The 19056-nt window shown below is 34.8% G+C and overlaps 1 protein-coding gene across 4 annotated transcripts in view; it reads left to right on the top strand.

The window, feature by feature from the left end:
* Window positions 1-18006, top strand: part of Orc3 (origin recognition complex subunit 3) — a 55211-nt gene extending 37205 nt beyond the window's left edge. For 3 of the 4 annotated variants that reach the window (XM_046431680.2, XM_046431663.2, XM_058575745.1), the window contains 7 exons: window positions 6237-6370; window positions 9187-9266; window positions 10356-10456; window positions 14360-14501; window positions 15330-15446; window positions 16539-16618; window positions 17588-18006. In XM_046431680.2, the coding sequence (XP_046287636.1) occupies window positions 6237-6370; window positions 9187-9266; window positions 10356-10456; window positions 14360-14501; window positions 15330-15446; window positions 16539-16618; window positions 17588-17693 (760 nt within the window). In that variant the 3' untranslated portion in view covers window positions 17694-18006. The remainder of the gene's footprint in view (window positions 1-6236; window positions 6371-9186; window positions 9267-10355; window positions 10457-14359; window positions 14502-15329; window positions 15447-16538; window positions 16619-17587) is intronic. The other variant, XM_046431672.2, reaches the window with a different exon arrangement.
* The last annotated feature ends 1050 nt before the right edge of the window (window positions 18007-19056 follow it).

The following is a 19056-nucleotide window of genomic DNA, read 5'->3' as shown; positions in this document are numbered from 1 at the left end:
AAATAACTCCCCATGGAAACTTGATTGCTACTGAAAAACTATTTTTTATTCTATTTTTTAAAATCCCAATAAATGATTTCTATGTACTTATAAACTTGAACAAGAATATTTCTGAGATTTATTTTGCTTTATATTCAAGTAAACATGGCTGTCTTAAATACCCAATTGGTTCTTGCTGGGTTTTCTGTTCTAATTTCATGATTAGTGATTTTCTTCCTTTTTTATATAAATATGCTCAAACTCATAGATTCCTTTGTCATGTAGGAAGTTGTTCCTTTGCTTTTGAACCTCCGTAACACTGCTGATCTTGGTATAGTCAAGGATCAAGAATGACAATTCAAAAATAGGGTAAGCAAACATACGTAACAATAGTAACCACCATTCATTGAAGGCTTGCGATGTGCCAGACACTGTATTAAGGCACTTTAGTTAATTTTCCCATCTAATATAGTTCCTCTTATGGTAGGTATGATTAGCCACACTTGACCCCTGATGAAGCTGAAGCACAGATAGGATTTATTGACCTGCCTGAGATCACTTAACTGTTGATGGGACCAACATTCTAATACAGGTCTGACTCTAAAGCTATTTATACCAGCTGCTGTTCTTTATCAAAATCTAAAATGTAGGTTTGGGAATATGAATAAAAGAAGAAATGTACATAGAAAATGAGATTTCAGTTATTTTCCTAAGCTCAGGTCAGAAACATGGGCGGTGAAAAGTGTAGGAATATAAATAAGTATTGGGAATCAGAATAGCTGCTATAGGAAAAACAGACAAGAATCTGGACATTACTGAAGAGGAAAGAAATCTGGGAACCTCTAGAATGGAATTAGTCTTTTCTCTTTTGTACAGATTAGATGTGGACAAGAAGTCAAGGACATTTTTCAGTTTAGACATTCTACATAAGAATAATTTGAGTTTAGAAAGCCAGGCATTCTTACTCCCTATCTTCAAACTTAAATTCAGGTCATAAGAGGAACTAAGATTAAAATCATCACTGAGTGTTGCTTTGGAAAAAAACTTAGGTATTGTGTCCATCTACAAGTAAAAATATATATATATTAAAAAAATTAAAAAGTGTTGGGGATGTAATTCAGTGGTAAAGCTTCCCTGGGTTCAGTCCGCAGTATTGGAGGAAAAAAGTTATACTCATCAGTATCATTGACTTTACTTATATGTATGGTGACTTTTAATCTTCCACAAAAGATAATGATCACTTGGATAGTGAGAAAGGGAAATTAAATGTGAGCTAAGTTTTGCTAAGGTACTGGAGAAACGAAAATCTTATAAAATATTTTTAAATTTTTTTGTAAAAGTTACTGAAGATGGTATTTCTCATGAAAAATCCTTTTTCCCCCTGTGGAAACTGGCATGTTTCAATAACCACTGATCTACTTCATGAATATTTGATGGCCATAGGAGTATTTATAAGGAGACTGGCATGGTGATGGGCACCTGTAGTCTAGCTTATTATTCATATTTGACACAGGTCATCTCTTCTTTCTTAATGACTTTTAGTACTCAGACCCTTTTTGTCTTTCTCCTGTCTCAGTGTAGGCTCCTTGTCAGTCTCTCTAGTGTTTTCTCTTCTCTCTGATATCCTAACATTACAGCACCTGAAGCTTAGTCATAAGCCCACAGCTCTCTTGTGAGCGCCAGACTGTTATGTTCATATACCATTTAATATCACCATTTGGATATCCAGTACACATTTCAAAGTTGACTTATTCAAAACTGAATTTCTCATCATCCCCTTGACACCTAGCATTTTTCTGCATCCTTCCAGTTCTTCAAGCTAAAAACATGGGCTCTGCCTTAAAAATTTATCAGGAACCAAACCTCCTCCTCTTTAACTGTTACCATCTTGTTATCATCTTTCACCTGGGTTATTACAGGAGCCTTCTATCTGGTTTTCTTGCTTCCCCATTTGCTTCTGTACAGGATTTTCCTCAAAACAGAAGGCAGAATGGTCCATTTAAAATATGGCTAGTAATGTCATTCCATTTGTCAAAATCCTTCATTAACTCCCCATTTCACTCAGGGTAAAAGCCACAGTCTATACATTAACAATACATGATCTGCCAGCCACCCCCATTATTTAGTGGTTAAGGTTTGGTTTTTGTCATGGTAGTTATTTTGTTTTGCACCTAATGTTCTACCATGGACACAGTGACAGTGTTTCGTGATGCAGTATATAACATGGTCAGCAAGAACGTGAATGTCAAGCCAAATTGTCTGAGTTCAAATCCCAAGTTTGCCAGTTACTAGCCTTGGGACTCTGGACAAGTTACTTAAATTCTTTGTGCCTCTGTTTTCTCATCTCTAACGTGGGAATAATAATACTATTTCATAGTGAATTGTAAATATTATATGTGTGCATATAAGTGTTAGCCATCATCCACTGATAGATACACAGATTGTTCTACCTCATTATTTATTATCTTTATTTAATATCCTGTGTTTTAGAAGCATAACTTTTTTTTAACTGATACAGCATTTTTTATACCTTTATTTTATTTATGCATATTTAAGTGGTGCCGAGGATCAAACCCAGTGCCTTGCACATGCTAGGCAAGTGCTCTACCATTGAGTCACATACCCAGCCCCTAGAAGCTTAACTTTTAATTATTTCTTTTTTGGATATGTATTTAGGTTGTTTTAAATTCCCATTACAAACAGTAATCACAGCATATATGTTTACACATTTGTATGATTTCCACAAAATGAATATATAGGTATAGATTTCTGAGTCTAAAATACAAAGACTATTGTATCAGCATACACTAGTATGTCAGTGTGCTTTTTCCCTATATATATCTTGATCTCTTTGTGGATTTTTAATATCTTCTATTGATCTATCTGTTCTTCAGTAAGGACCATCTGATTTTAATCACGGAAGCTTATACTTTTTGATGTATTAACAGCCCTAATACCTGCACTAAAGTACACAACACATTGTTCTTCCTTATCAAAAATGATTTTTTCCAGATAAATTTTATTGAACTTTTAAAATACACCCACCAGAATTTTGTTTCACACAATGGTAGAATGTAGATTGATTTGGAATGATTTGTATCTGATAATATTGAATATTAGAACTTAAACTGTTAATCGTTTATTCAGAGCTTTCATAACTTTATAGGTCTAAAACATTTTGCTCTAGTGTATATTGCTGAATATTCCAATTTTTGTTGCTTTTTTTTTTTTTTTTTTTTTTAAGAAAACTGTAAAACTAAAAGAATTCCAAGTTGGTTAACCAATATAAGAACAGTTTGCATTTTTTCAGCCCGTCTTCATTTAACTGTCTGATTTTTTCATTACCTGCTTCTGGCATTTTAGTGGGCTCTAAGTCTGATACAGACTCCCCTCTTGACATCAAGATTATTTTTTTGTTTACTTCCAGTCTTTGGCTTAGACCGATCCTGGAGTTCAGCTTCCAGGTCAGACTGCTGAACCTCAGGTTTTCCGTCATATTTTCTCTCCTACCTGGTATAATATCCTGACTTTAAGTTTGTGGCTCCTATTATTGAGGTTGTTCATCACCATACTGCTGAGCAACCATAGGCTCAACTGGCTGAGAAGATTCATGTTCATCTCATCTTCCTTTAGATTTAGTTGATGATCTTACTTCCTCACTTATATTTCGCATGGGTGAGTCTCAGTGAGAAGGAATGAAGTCTTCAGAAAGAATCAAGATATGACCTTCCTGGCACATTTCAGTTTTTGAGGCCATTTTGAATATGTTGTTTTTTCCATTACATAGTTTAATATATAGGTATTACTTATGTGTATATGGATGTTTACACACCCACACATGTTTATCTTTTTTCACCCACCCCTTTACTCTAATATTTTTATCGTACTTAGATTTTATCACTGTACAGGTGGTCACATCATATGCAACTAATAAATTTCATCTTCCTTTTTATTCTTTGAACTACTTGCTTCTTTTAATGTACTATAGTGACTAGAGTCCAGAATGATGTTGAATAATAGAAATGAGAATAGATATCTTTGTTGATTCTGTGTGTGTATAATTTTACTGGAAAAGATTTTAACTAATAACTCTTTGGGGTTGATTAAATTATTATTTCTAATTAGCTTTAGATTAAATCTTGTTTTGTGTGAAACCAGTAGGTACTTGAAAAGGTATAAGATCTTCTGGTACTCTGGAAATAGTAAGAACATAATCTTAGTTGGGCAGGGTGGTGCACTCCTATAATTCCAGCTACTTGGGAGACAGAGGCCAGAGGATGGCAGATTTAAAGCCAGCCTGGTTTACTTAGTAAGACCTTGTCTGAAAATTTAAAAGGCTAGGATATATATAGTTCAGTGGTAGAGTACTTGTCTAGCATGTGCAAAGCACTGGATTCAATCCTTACTACCACGGAAGGAAGAAAAAAAGAACATAATCTTAGGCTAACAGTAAGAGGAGTAACAAATATCTGAATCTCAGAAAGTTTACATCTGAGGTAAAAGATCTGCCTCTTTCAGTCAAATGCACATTAGAAGTTATGACTACAAAAGTTTGCCTGTTTTCAAAATTATATGACATAATACCTTTTTTTGGTTTTGCATACTGAAGATTAATAATAGACTAGACTTGACCTTCCTCCATGTTCCTTTGTTTGTATCTCAAAGTGGAGGAGAAATGTGGCAGTGTATAGCTGGGAAGTTAATCCTCAATGTATAACTGATATAGGTTAGACCTCCAGCATTACTTCATCTTCTGCTCCCCTCCAAACAAGCCAGTGCCTTTGAATCCTTGGACACTGGAAATACTGACTTTGTCTATTAGATTAAGGCTAAAGCTCAGGTATAATGGATTGTTCAAATGCTTTGAGTTAACTCTCTTAACAGTTTAATTTCATCGGACCAATAAAAAGCAAGAAACTTTAATTAATCTCTAGGGTAATCAAGAATGAAATGTCTTAGCCTATTTTTCGTTGACCTATTAGCTGTCTTTCATTCACAGATAAAAGATTATGCTTTAGATAATTGTTGTAGAAAGAAGAGAATATTTTATGCTATTTCTTAACACTGTGGAAAATTTTTTGTCTACCCCTACCAGTTTCTGTAAACTTAAGTTTATTTTACAAAATGACCATATTCTGGATTTGACTGTGTCTTTATGGTTAATATTAGATCTTAATCTTAATAATTGTAACCTTACATCATTTATATACTTGTGTAATGCAACCACTTAATAATTACTAGTATTGACCCTGGCTCCATTTGATGATGTTATTTGAGTACAGTCTTAATGGAGAAATCCTGTAAATGATGACTCTGAGAACAGGATCCTAATTGTAGATTATCTGTATTTACTCTCCATTTCTTTTTTTATTATTATTATTTTCTTTCTTTTTAAAATATTTTATAGTTGTTGATGGACTTTATTTCATTTATTCATATGTGGTGCTAAGAATTGGACCCAGCGCCTCACCCATGCTAGGCAAGCACTCTACCACTGAGCCACAACCCCAACCCCTCACTCTCCATTTCTAACAAAGATTTGTTTAAAGTTCAGAGGATTTGCTGGCTGATTCGTAAAGTCCTTAGGAGATTAAAATACAGTTTAAATGATAATAATTAGAAAAATGATAGTGATACTTATATTTTTGGTCATTTGAAGCAAGCTTGCATTTAGCAAGTCAGATCTTCAGTAGAAATTCTTGAATTCTGTGTACATTTACATCAGAAAGAAAAGGAAACTTAACATAAAATGTCTTAAGTGTCCTAGTTGCCATACTGGATTCTTGAAATGCATTTAAGTCTCCATCTAACATGCAAAATATGACAAGAAAATAAACCTAGGATCAGAGGTGTATAGTAAACTCACTCCGTATTACTAAATTCATACTACCATTACAAACATAGTATGTGTCAAAGCTAGGTTGTGAACCCAGATTTCTGTATATTTTCAAAGCCAAGCATTATGATGAGAACTCTTCAAGAGTACTTCTGAATGTCACATGTGTTGAAGAAAATTGAAGCAAGAGATGTAACTCAATGGTAGAGGGCTTGCGTAGCATGCACAAGGCCTTGGGTTGGATCCCCAGCTCTGCAAAAGCAAGCATTGAAGAAAATCTCTCCCCAAAAACGTCAGTAGCTACTAAGGAAGAACTTACACCATTTTCTTCTAAACAGAAACATTTAATATAGAGAAAATATTTTTGAATTTTTTAAATTTTGCAGTTATATTACATTTTCTTTCACTGATTCTTTTCTAGGATGTTGGCAAAGGATGATCTGATGACCATACTTCAGAAATGTTTCAAGGTTTTTAAATCCTCTTCTGAAAAGCAGCTTGGCAGCACAGCAAAGAGAATAGAGGAGTTCCTGGCCCAGTTTCAGAGCCTTGATGGTGAGAGTATAATATCCTGCCAACTCTACTGGTTGTGATAGTCATTTAACCAAAAGGACATGGAAAACCCCTCCTGATATGCTGAGAGATGAAGAGATAAAATAGTTCTTGATCATTCAGTATACCAGGCCTGAGAATGTCACATCTTAACCAAATGCTTCCCTTCTAGATTTGGTTTAATCAATGAAGAGTATCAAACAGGCAGGAAAATTTTATTTTTCTTCACACACACAGTTTGGAGGACTTGTCTTTAAAAAAGCAACAAAAAGAAATGGAAAAGATTAGAGAGTAGCAGGGCATCACTATTGATGACTCCTTTTAGATGTTTTTTCTTAAACATTTCATCATATTCTTTATAGATTTCAAAAAGACTGCATAAATCATTTGTAAGCCTGAAAAATTAATAGCTATGAACTGCTTTCACAGCAGTGAGGCTCATTAGTATGCTGATTACCAAATATGCATGGGGCTTGCTTTAATCGGATTTACAGAACCTTGAATCTTTCAGTCCTAAATGAACTGAGACAACCTGGCACTCCTCAGTGTTGGAGGTTCAGAGTTTCTTTTATTTTTGGTGACTGTGACATGATCATTTATATTTTCTGAATACTTGGGGTTCCTGACTATGTGTAGGTAGGTTGTCATGTTCTGTTCCCTAGTGCTTCAGGTCTTCTGTGTTCTAATGGGACCCACAGATTGATACTGATAAGTAACTTTTCCTGGGCTTTATGTTGCTCTATTTCTAGCACCAGCACATGGTGCTAGGAAAAATATGGGTTATGTAACTTTTACTTTTCCCCTATTAAGGTGAAGTTTTTAATGAAATATGGGGAAGGAGGTAGTTGGGTATTTACAAGCACATAGAGATGGCATGGTGAAGATATCTTAATTGGAATATCCATTTTAATCCTTTATATGTTTCCCAAGTATTTCTTCGTGTTGAAAATCTTTTGGATTTAGGGCTGGGGGTGCTGAGGATATAGCTCAGTGGTAGATTGCTTGCCTTATATGTGTAAGACCCTGAGTTCAATTCCCAGTACTGGCAAGAAAAAATCTTTTAGGTTTAGAAAGCATTTTTTGCAGGAAATCTTTCCATGTCTGCCTATAGCTCTAGTACAAAGCACCTGATGGGTGCTCAGTTCTAGAAGATGAAAGCAAAAATTTCCCTGACTAGAGTGGCAGATATAGACAGAGTGAGGAAGTTTTCCATGGGAATTAAAGGGGTTCCTCCACATCCATTCCTCACCACCATAGCATAATCTGAACCACTTTTCAGACCATGGAAATTTCAAGAGCAAGAAGTTAAGAGAATTTAGTCAAATTGCAATCAAAACTGAAGTCCATGAAGACAATAACTTGTTTGAGGCTGCACATCTACCTAGTGGCAGCACCCAGACTAAATAGCTCACTTCTCTTCACAGCCCAGCTTATTGTTTGTTTTGTTTTTTTTCTCACCAATTCATAAATTTAATGCACAGAGAGAGGCCACCCTTACGGACACAGACAGGGCAAAAAACCTAGAAGAATATAAGATAAATTAGGTAACTTTCAATCTAGTGAATAAATTCTGTGATATTCTAGCACTATATAAAGGAATGTAATTTTTTCAAATGGGAAGTTTGAAGATTAAGATGATTAGAACCCTATTAAGAATTTGCACCGGGTGCATTGATGCACACTTGTAATCCCAGTGGCTCAGGAGGCTGAGACAGGAGGATCTCGAGTTCAAAGCCAGCCTTAGCAATGGAGAGGTACAAAGCAACTTAGTGAGACCCTGTCTCTAAATAAAATACAAAATTGGGCTGGACATGTGGCTCAATTGTCAAGTGCCCAAGTTTAATCCCCAGGACCCCCCAAAATAAAAATAATTTAAAAAGAATAAAGAATTTTACAAATTATAGCTAAACCACTCGCTTGAAGAAATGGCTTGATTTTTTAGTAATAAGTTAACATTAGTAACAGTGTAATTCAAACTCCCCATATTAAATAAATAGAAATATTTGACTATATGCTATCTCTGGCTCCTTATCAGTTAGGGAGGGTTAAGTAGGGCAGAAAATTATATCAGCTCTATTTTTAAGACAGCTACATGTTAATAAAATGTAATAAAGAATTTAATAGCTGTTTTAACCTAGTATCTTCCTTGAGCAAGGAATTATTTATAGCTAAAAGAAATTTCTTTCAGAATCATATATATTCTGTAGCTACATCCTTCCGTCGTAAGATTTGGGTCACGTGTCATGCAAGTGTCAGGTTCCCAAAACATACCCGCACTTGGAAGAAGGTATCAGAACTTCATGCTCTACAGGAGCAGTTGTACAATTACTGGTTAGTGGATTATTTAGCAACTTTTGCATACTACCCTCTTTATACTCAATGTTATATTAAAAATAGTGAATTGGGTGGTTGAAAACCAGATTTGTCAGGTTGTAGATTATATTGTTTACAATCTTGATATAGTCAAAGGAAAATGGTTAAAGTTTGTATGATTTTTAACAAAGGTATTTATAATAGCACAAATATTTGAGACTTTCTGCTGTTGATTTGAGGGGAGTTTGGTTTCATTGCTTTGTTTTCATTATGGTAACACTTTAAATTCAGTAGCTAGGTTTTAAAAACCTCGCTACAGCATAAATTATGAAACATTTATTGACCTTCAGTTTCTGGCAGAAATATCATTTATATGATGGAACCTTGATCCCTTTCCACATTTGAAAAAAAGAAATGGGTGAAAATCTTACTTCCTTTGGATTAGTACAACTGTTCTCTTGTCTTGGATTTGCACTAATTGCTATATATTTGTTTTGTATTAAAAGCAGATGCCAAAGAGGAAGAAGATGCTTCTGGGTCACAGCCAAAGGGCCTTCAGAAGACAGATCTCTATCATCTTCAGAAGGTCAGATCTCTTTTTTTTTTTTCCTTTTAGCTGCATCATGTCATGTTCCCCTTTTTCACTTTGTCCTCTAGATTTGTCTGGATGTTTTTGTTTTCATTTTAAACCACAGCCAGGAACAATGCAGACTTTGTAACTCACTTATAAATCAAACATCCTGTTTATCCTACTGCCATCCTCAACTGCACTTGTACACTCTGCAATTTACTAGTCAACTAGGTGGAAACTGTTCCAATAGACTCAGAGAAACAGAATTAACTAGCAACAAGGGAAATGTGGAAGCATGGTTGCCCCCCCCCAAAAAAAGAATCTGATTATTTATCTGGTGAATTTATTTTTCTGTTTGATCAAACTGAAAGATTCAAAAGAGCCTAACTCATTAGTTTTAGATATTTATTTTAGTTTTTTCATGCCTATTCATAATATAGAACACAAATTGAGCTACAGTATGTCCAAAATATTCTTTTTTATAAAAAAGGTTGTTTGTTTAGTTGGAGGTAGATATAATACCTTTATTTTATTTATTTATATGTGGTGTTTCACATGTGCTGGCGAGTATTCTACTGCTGAGCCACAACCCCAGCCGCAATATATTCTTTTTCAGATAGTTCTAACTTTAGGATCTTGATTGTCAAAATGAAGAATTTTCTCTACCATGATACCAAGTTAGACAAATGTAGTATGAAGTTTCATTCTTCACAAGAAAACACATGGAATCTATTCTGTTAGTATGGCTTTATGCAAGGTGATGGTAATGATAGTTCTCTTCTTCCTCATCTCTTCCTCCTTTTCTTTTTCCCTTTCTTCTTTGAACTAATGTGTTGTGAATAGTGAGCACTCTGCTACACAACTTACTAATAAAGTGAACTGCCCTTTCCTCTCTCCCTGAAAACCCACTGATGTATATTTAAAGCAGTACATCTGAGAGGAGAGATTCTTGCTAGACCCTACAAATAAAAAAGTAACACCCATTTTGATCTGTATATCCTCCTTAAGCAAAGGGCATCAGCTATCTCCACCTGAGTAGCAGAGATCCCTCTGAAAAATTTTCTATCTCAGAATCACCATGAAAGGTATTCTTTCACCTTTTAGTCCTTATTGGAAATGAAGGAGTTGAGAAGAACAAGTAAGAAGCAAACCAGGTTTGAAGTACTCAGAGAAAAAGTTGTGAACTTCATTGACTGTCTGGTGAGGTGAGTCTCTAGCTATTTTTATGAGTCATGCTATTTTTTTAAATAATACTGGCATAATAGCTGTCCATCACCAATCCAGGATTCTTTTTCTCCTGGCCAGCGTAGAATTTTAATTTCAATTCCTTTTTTTTATTTGTTTGTTTGTTTGTTATTAAAATACCTAATCAAATGACTTAGCTTATTCTTTACTGTCGGTTCAAGAACACCAGTTTAAGTTTAATTTTTAGTTTATTAGGCCAGGTGGGAAGAGTCAGGGAGTTAGAAAGTGTTTTCCCCTTTCTAATAACAAAGTGTTTATATTACACTTCAGCATTGCTATACCTTTACTAGTACTGAATGTTGGATTTGGGCCAAACCCAGAAAAAAGGCTGAGCAAGCTAGCCATGCTGCTCCATTTTGTCTAATTCTAAAGACAGTGCACCTACAATCGGCATTAAATTCATGTTGAGGCATCTACTTAGTAAATGCAGAAGTCTACCAATCAACCATTTATTTTACAATGATTCCTTCTTGGGAAATCCAGATTATTCTGAATCATGGATTGCCCAGAAGCCAGCTTTATGGTTCATGCTTTTAAAAAAAAGAAGAAGAAGAAAAGAAAAGAAAGAAAAAGGTATACAAAAGGAAATGATTTAATAGTTAAAAAGAGAAAAATAATTATCAGTTTATTATTTTTTAATGGCAGTTCATACATTACTCACTAAACAGAAAAAAAGTACTGGAAAAAACAGCTGCTCGGTTATTGAAGACAGTGATTTTCTGACAGATAAACATGCTTTTCCAAAAAGTGATGTCTCCATTTTCTAAGATCATGGGGCCAGAATCATTGTTTCTAGTTATTGGGAAGAATTTATTAATGCTATGAAAGTGGCAAAATTATGACAAGCAGAAGGTTAAAGAGAAATGTGTCATATGAACTGTAATTCATTCTGCTGTCATATATAAAGACAAGAGAGAGAGAAATGTATCATAACAAAATGATGCACTCCAATATTGAACTGACGTACTGGTCAAGAATTTCATTTTAGAACTGATAGAGGTAACTGCCCTATGAGGTTTTCTGTTCTTATAGTTTCTATCCCCAAGCTCTTGACTATTCCCTTTCGCCAAGTTGTGACTAAGAATTTTTCCATGTGATTTAGAATCATCTGTAAGCCAGACGTCAGTTTCCTGAGTTCTTACAAGTTCCAAATCGTAGGCTGTGAAGTAAAACCATCCATTCCCCCTTTCATGATCTTTGACCTAATATGCCTGACTTTTTAATGTTTCTGAACAGTTAGTTATTGAAATAATGCTGAGCATGATTGAAATGTGTTCTGTTGTAAAACTACAAAATATTCTATAAGAATTTATTATCTTTACTAAGATTTTCTATCATAAAAAGAGATTAGGATTGTAAACTAAAAGGAAGTCGGGAATCATATATCAGCTAAAGCCCAGAGAAAGGTATGGCTACCTGTGTCACATAGTCCTAATCTCCTGACATCTGCCAAAAGGCCCTCCCCATTTCTGCACATTGCCTTGAAGGAGAACACTACAGATGTTTGAATAGAGTTTGGAGTTCTGGAGAATATAAGCCATTGACTTAAGGAGATGGTAGGTTCACAGTAGATCAGGAACATCTCTTGGCAAAAATACTGACAGATCTGAGATTAAGTTGCCAAATGCAAAGAATTAAGAAAAAAAAAGCTGCCACTTTCTAAGTTGCTATTTTCACCAAAATCAAGCTTTGACTTTATAGCCCTTGTTGATAAAAATCTTAACAGTTCCCTCAGAGGTATCTCTTTGAGGAAAGGTCTAACATTTGTTGTAAACTCTGACCTAAATCCAGATGAACATCACGAAGTATTCTGGTGCCAGATTCATTGCTTCTTTCTTATCAAAGCAAATCAGTTGCCCAAGCAATGGCATTTTTATGCCAATCCCCAAGTATACAGTTGGACAAAAATTCCTGTGTATGGTGCTGGTGTATTACTATTATTCAATGAATGTAACCTAGTGGAAACAAAATTTTCCTTTTGATGGAGATTCTTTGAGAATCTTGAAAAGGTGTTTTGACTTGGTATTTGTCTGAGTTTTTAAACATTACTTGAAAACAGGAAAAGGAACGGAAGTACAAATGTAAGACAGTAATTTGAGTTTCTATAATCATCTCTATCCAATTGCCTTGTTAAATATCCAGTCTTTATTACTTAGCAGGAACTTCAGCAAGGTCTTTTAGTGATAGCCATGATAATGTTTGGGAGTAAGTGTATGAAATTGGTATAGGAAGAGTTTATATGGTCAGTAATTACAAATTGGTAACTAGCCATCCAAGGAGACAGTCAGCATCACAAAAGTCATTTTCTCAGTGAATTTAACTCAGTCTTGAGTAATTGAGATAGTAAAATGTTAGTCTTTAGTGAGCATCAAGTCAAAATCATACTCTTTGCAAATGGGTTTTGTTCCAGTGGACTCTGGAGAAGGAACAGCACCTAGAAATGGGATGAGTAGGTCAGGAGCTCTTGAGAAAGGAGGAGAGAGATGGTGAGGAATGATGTGCATGTTGAATGTCCTTTTGCTTCCTATCTTTTTTCAAAACCACTGACCTAACCAGAGTAGAGCAGATATAGAAGGCTTTTCTAGGAAGTGTGGTAACTTTTCCAAAAGGAGGACAGAAAGTTAGGAAGAAGAGAAATTATTTCATTATTCCAGGAGAGGAGAAATTACATCTCCTGTGGCTGAACTAGGGTAGCTGCTTGATTTGCTCTGCCTACACTAATTGGAAAAGATCTGACACAGTCTGTAATGTGGCTAACAGACTTTAAGCTCAGGACTGAATTAAGCCCTGGGAATCTTCTTTATGAAGGCATGTGAGTTAACTAATCTAGTTCGTAACTTATTACTGTTTTCGATTGTGTATGCCAAAGCTCCATTCCAGTTCACTACTCTCCAGGCCACCTAAGAATAATGTTACTGTCATGTCACAGACCAGCTGATAGGCTCATACTTTTTTGGGGAGAGGTACCAGGGCCGGGGATTAAACTCAGGGGCATTTGATCACTGAGCCACATGCCCGGCCCTATTTTGTATTTTATTTTGAAACAGATTCTCACTGAGTTGCTTAGCACCTCACTTTTGCTGAGGCTGGCTTTGAACTTGAGATCCTCCTGCCTCAGCATCCTGAGCCACTGGGTTTACAGGCTTGCACCATTGTGTCTGGCCTAGGCTCATACATTCAAAGTAAACCTTTTAATGCCTTATTTTTAAAGTTTAGATTTTATTAAAATTGATTTGCCATCTAGCTTGTAAGTGAAAAATTAAAGAATTCTGAGATAATGTGGCTTTTTTAACAATTGATATTTTATTGAAGTTTTTTTAACACACTGAAACTAAAATTTTAGCAGCCTTTACTGATGCTAAAGTAAAAATTAATCATAGTATATAGTAACTCTTTCCTTGAAAGATATCAACTAAAATATTTTTTGTGATCCAAAATGAATTTCCTCAAATTAATTCCAGGCTTGAGGCTGTGTATAACATTGCCAAAAAAGCCAAATGCTTGCTGTGTTAGAGAATGGATACCTCAGTTTTCTGAATAATTTTTAATTTAAGAAATTTGTTAATATTTTAAGAAATTCCACTTTAAAGTGAGAAGAAATGTAATATATGTTCATTTGTTTCTGAGGATTTAATTCAGAATTGAGATATGTAGTTTCTTGTATTGTAAACAACCTAGAAGTAGTGTTTAAAAGTATTACATGGATTTTTGCCCTGGATCCAATACTTGAATTTTGTTTCTTTTGCTGTTGATTTTGCTTTTTAATAAATTGTTCAGTCCCTTCATAGAGGATTGACAAAACTGTTATTAAAAATAAACCTATGCTAACCTAAAAGCTGATAACCTGACTCGGAATGTTTCAGAGAATACCTTCTGCCTCCTGAGACTCAGCCTCTGCACGAGGTGGTGTACTTCAGTGCTGCCCACACTCTTCGTGAGCACTTAAATGCTGCTCCACGTATCGCCCTCCACACTGCACTGAATAATCCTTATTTTTATATAAAGGTAAGAAGCAGATTCTGATCTCTCACAGCTGAGCTTAGGCCAAGACTACATTGCCACAAAAATATTGCAAGTTTTCAGTTCTGTTTTAATGAGCAGAGAATAAGTAGCTCAGGGTTGGTGGTAGTAGAAAGCATGGATAATTTCATATTTAAAGAACAATAATAATCACAATTATTTTTGATATATAAATCACAAATGTAAAACTTACAAAGTTTATCTTCTTTGCTAGTAGTAGCTCACAAAAGAAAAGTATGATTTCAGTAGCATTTGGGAAGGTAGGCTATCCTGTGCAGCTCATGTATGTGAGATTTTGTTTCTTAATAAAGAACCATAATTTCAAATATGTTGAAAAAACAGGTGGTTTCTACAGAATGATATGCATTGTTGAGAACTGTCTTTTGAGAGATGACTTATATTCCTAGTAGTGAAATGTTGATATTTATTAATACAATGTAAAAATTGCTAAATTAAGCTAATTGCAAATGTTGAGAGTCATTTTAATGAATATTCCCAAAGAGTTCTTTAAACTTTATACAGTTAGAAATGCACTGTGGTCTTGGAAAATAACTTAAGATTAAAGTGAAAAATGTGCTTGTACTCATCCTGGGACTGTTTCTCTAGTAACTAGGAGTTGGAGGTATTATGACCCAGACCTGAACCTAAATAAGAACTAGCTAACAATTACTGAAGAGTTCATTCACTAAATAAAGAAAACCAAGATTCCACTTACTAATTTACTAAATTTAAGTTAGGAGGGGTTTACTAGTAATCAGATTTTGTTCTTTATCCTTTCTTAAAGGCAGTTACCTTACTTCACTTATTTTTTAGAATGAAGCACTGAAAAGTGAAGAAGGCTGCATTCCAAATATTGCCCCTGACATCTGCATAGCTTATAAACTGCACCTGGAGTGTAGCAGGCTAATCAACCTTGTGGACTGGTCAGAGGTAGGTCAGAGAGAAAAGAGAAAGCTGTATATAGAATATGTAGAATATTTTTATACTTTCAAGCTCATCTTTTACCTTTTTTAATGCCTTGGTTTTATTTGGAAAGCATAAATTGCTTCATACTTCAAAAGTTCTTTAGGAAATAGCCACTCAGCAATCCTCACTCCAAATCTCCTGCTCTCTAATCCTTCATTCTTCAAATGAAGCCAATTCTGTATTCATGCCAGGTCAAAATAAGTATGTGATCTAACCTTAGTACTTAGCATTTAAGCAAAGCTAAGCAGTTAGGTCAGTTCTATGGTATTCCACAAAATATAGTATTAACTAGCATTTCCTTACTTTCATGAAAAAAAAAATTGGAATGATTGTGCAATAGATTTAGCAATCAGGAAATATAAGGAATACTTGGCAGGGTTTGGGGATGGTGGCTCAAGTGGTAGCATGCTCGCCTGGCATGCGTGCGGCCCAGGTTTGATCCTCAGCACCACATACAAGCAAAGATGCTGTGTCCGCCGAAAACTAAAAAATAAATAAATAAATATTAAAATTCTCTCTCTCTTTAAAAAAAAAAAAAAGGGAATACTTGGCAAGGAAATGGACAACTCTTGTTATTCTTTAAAATAACTTTTTTTTTCCCTCCTCAGCATAGTATTACAAAGATCTTAACTCTTTTGAAGGCTCTATATCATCAGTAAAAAGTATCCACAATTAGCTGCTTCCAAGAAAAATAGGCATTTTCCATTTTCCTGGGTTAAGGGAGATTTGGGAGTAGAGGATACAGGACTCTGCCTTTTAACATTAATTTGCTTTGTTTCTTGTTTTTCTTTGCCTACTTCTTAGTTCTTAGAAACAAAATTATTAAGGAGTCATTACCTTGTACTCTTTTAATGTATAACTGATTTAAAATGATCATGGAGTATAATTCTGAAAATCTGAAATTTGGTATACAGAAAAAAGAAATGTGCTAGCTATCAGCAGCAGCAACAGTATTATTAAGCCTGGCTTAATTATAGTACCATCAAAGGAAGTGTAGTAAAAGATATTTGGCAACTGTGGAGATTTTTATTTTCTTCTGTCTTATGTACTCAAAAGGCTTTTGCAACAGTTGTGACAGCTGCTGAAAAGATGGAATCAAATTCTGCAACTACAGAAGAGATGAATGAAATTATCCAGTATCCTTTTAAAATCAATTTCACAATGTCCAGCTGTAGAGTGTAAGTTTATAGTTTCTCAGGCGTAGAGGTAAAACATGAGTTTAGCATGCAAGAGGACAAGAGTTTAATCCCCAGCCTCAAAAAATAAAGTTTAGTTTCTCCAGGTCTATATTGTAGATTCATAAGGACATGTTAATATTAACCATACCATTCTAAGAATAACTTAAATTTGTAAATATTCTGAATTTAATCTACAATGAGGTCAAACCCATATTATTTGGTTTCAAATTTATGTTATTTCAAAGTTTACCAAAAAAAGAAACCATCATTATTGAATTTTAAGAGAGAGAATTTTTTTAATATTTATTTTTTAGTTTTTCAGTGGACACAACATCTTTTATTTTTATGTAGTGCTGAGGATTGAACCCAGCGCCCCGCGCATGCTAGGTGAGCGCACTACCGCTTGAGCCACATCCCCAGCCCCAATGAATTTTCTACTTTTCTATTGTACTTTTAGAAGTTGTGGGGAGTAGCAGTTTTTTTTGGTTGGGGGGGGGGGGTACCAGGGACTGAACTCAGGGGCACTCATCCACTGAGCCATATCCCCAGCCCTATTTTGTATTTTTATTAGAGACAGGGTCTCACTGAGCCACTTAGTACCTTGCTGTTGCTGAAGCTGACTTTGAACTTGTGATCCTCCTGTCTCAGCCTCCTGAGCCACTGGGATTACAGGTGTGCGCCACTGCACCCTGGCGTAAGTAGCAATTTTTATACTATGTGAAAAATTAGATTTGGGTGCTTTCCATTAATGTCTTATTGACAATAGATTCTAATTACATGTAATGTTTTCCAGTAAGATTTATAGTGTAATTTAGGAAGAATGTTTTTCAGCTATGTATTAATTTGTAAACTAATATTTTAACATTGAAATTTTAACCTTTTTGTCAAAAATAGAACATGGCCAATTTCCTTAGCTAGAATTTGCAGTGCTCGGTTTATTAGAGCTGTTTCTGAACTAGAACTTTTAGGATTTATAAAACCTACCAAACAGAAGACTGACCATGTAGCAAGGCTAACATGGGGAGGCTGTTAGAATGCAAATGAATGAAGCCAGTTGTATCCTGTACCTTAAGGGCAGAAGGAGACTACTAGTCATATTTACATGCCATTAGAGACTGCTGAGAAGACAATGTGTAGCCCTCCCTTTTGATGTTTAACCAGAAAGTAGAATTTTAATCTCAAGCAGGTTTATATCAAAGAATCTTTGTAATATTTTAGAATCTAACAAATAAACATGCTTGCATTATAACTAAAACCTCTCATGAATTATCATTGTACAAAGTCACTAAACCAAATCATTCTTGGACTTATGCTGTCTAAATAGAATAAATTTCTTTATCCAGTAATGTAAAGTATTTGTAATTGGTATACATTACAAATGTACCTTGTTCCTCTATTTCTTGCATTGGCTTTCCTCACTGGTATATTGTACAGTAAGTCATAACATAAATATCCTGCAAGTTTGTTTCTTATGGTAAAACTTCCTCTGCCTCCCCATGTCTTAGAACTTTCAAGGTCTCAGGCTGTTTGGCTTTATGCTTATAGACATTAGAGAATATTATATTCTACTTTCATATGACCAATCATGGAGTGTTATATCCAGTAAAGCCTATACAAATCATGTCCCAGACTTACAGAACTGAGGTAAGGAAACTAACATGAAGATGCAATGATATCTGGATGTCTTCCTTGGAAAGAACTCATTAAGAAATATTTAAACAAAGGTATATATATATAAAGCTCATTGTTTAATGTTCTATTCCAAGAGAATTCTGGGACTTTTCTAATATACCACAATTACCAGGCCAGTGTTGTTGGGGAAAAAGGGGTCCACGTACAGGAAAAACTGTTTGCATTAGCAAACCATAGTATTAACTATGTAATTATAGGTTTTGTGCATATTTTGAGAACAATTTCAGTATATAACTAAACATTATTAATTCTAGAGTGTAAAAGGGGATATTAATATGGGTTTAAAATAACGAATGCCTTAGAAATCTAGGAACAAGATGGATTTTAATGAAATTTATAAGTGTTGTCCCCCATACCCAACTACAAAACATAAAATTGCTATATGAAATATCATCTGTCCCCCAAATACACTGTTAAAAATGTTCCCAAGGCTATTAAAAAAATAAATAGAAGCCCTGGGTACCAGAAATAATCAATTGCAAGCCAGAGCAGAAAGTGTCTAGCCCCTTAGAAAGACCATTCATTACCACAGTAGCATTGATCAGGATAGTATCTTACTTTCTTCACCTCAAAGATGCCAAAACTTATTCAGCAAAATGTAAACACTTATGCATAGGCATAACAGTACTGTCAACTTGAAAGTTAAGAACTTGTGATATACAAAGTGTAAACTAAAAAAAAAATATATTTTTTTATCAAAATCC

The sequence above is a fragment of the Marmota monax genome, unplaced genomic scaffold (genome assembly GCF_021218885.2).
Source record: "Marmota monax isolate L192 unplaced genomic scaffold, Marmota_monax_Labrador192_F-V1.1 WCK01_AAM20220418_F8-fsc00013, whole genome shotgun sequence".
In the NCBI taxonomy this organism is placed as follows: Eukaryota; Metazoa; Chordata; class Mammalia; order Rodentia; family Sciuridae; genus Marmota; species Marmota monax.
The sequence above is the reverse complement of the archived record's forward strand: the minus strand, read 5'-3'. Positions and strand labels throughout refer to the sequence as shown.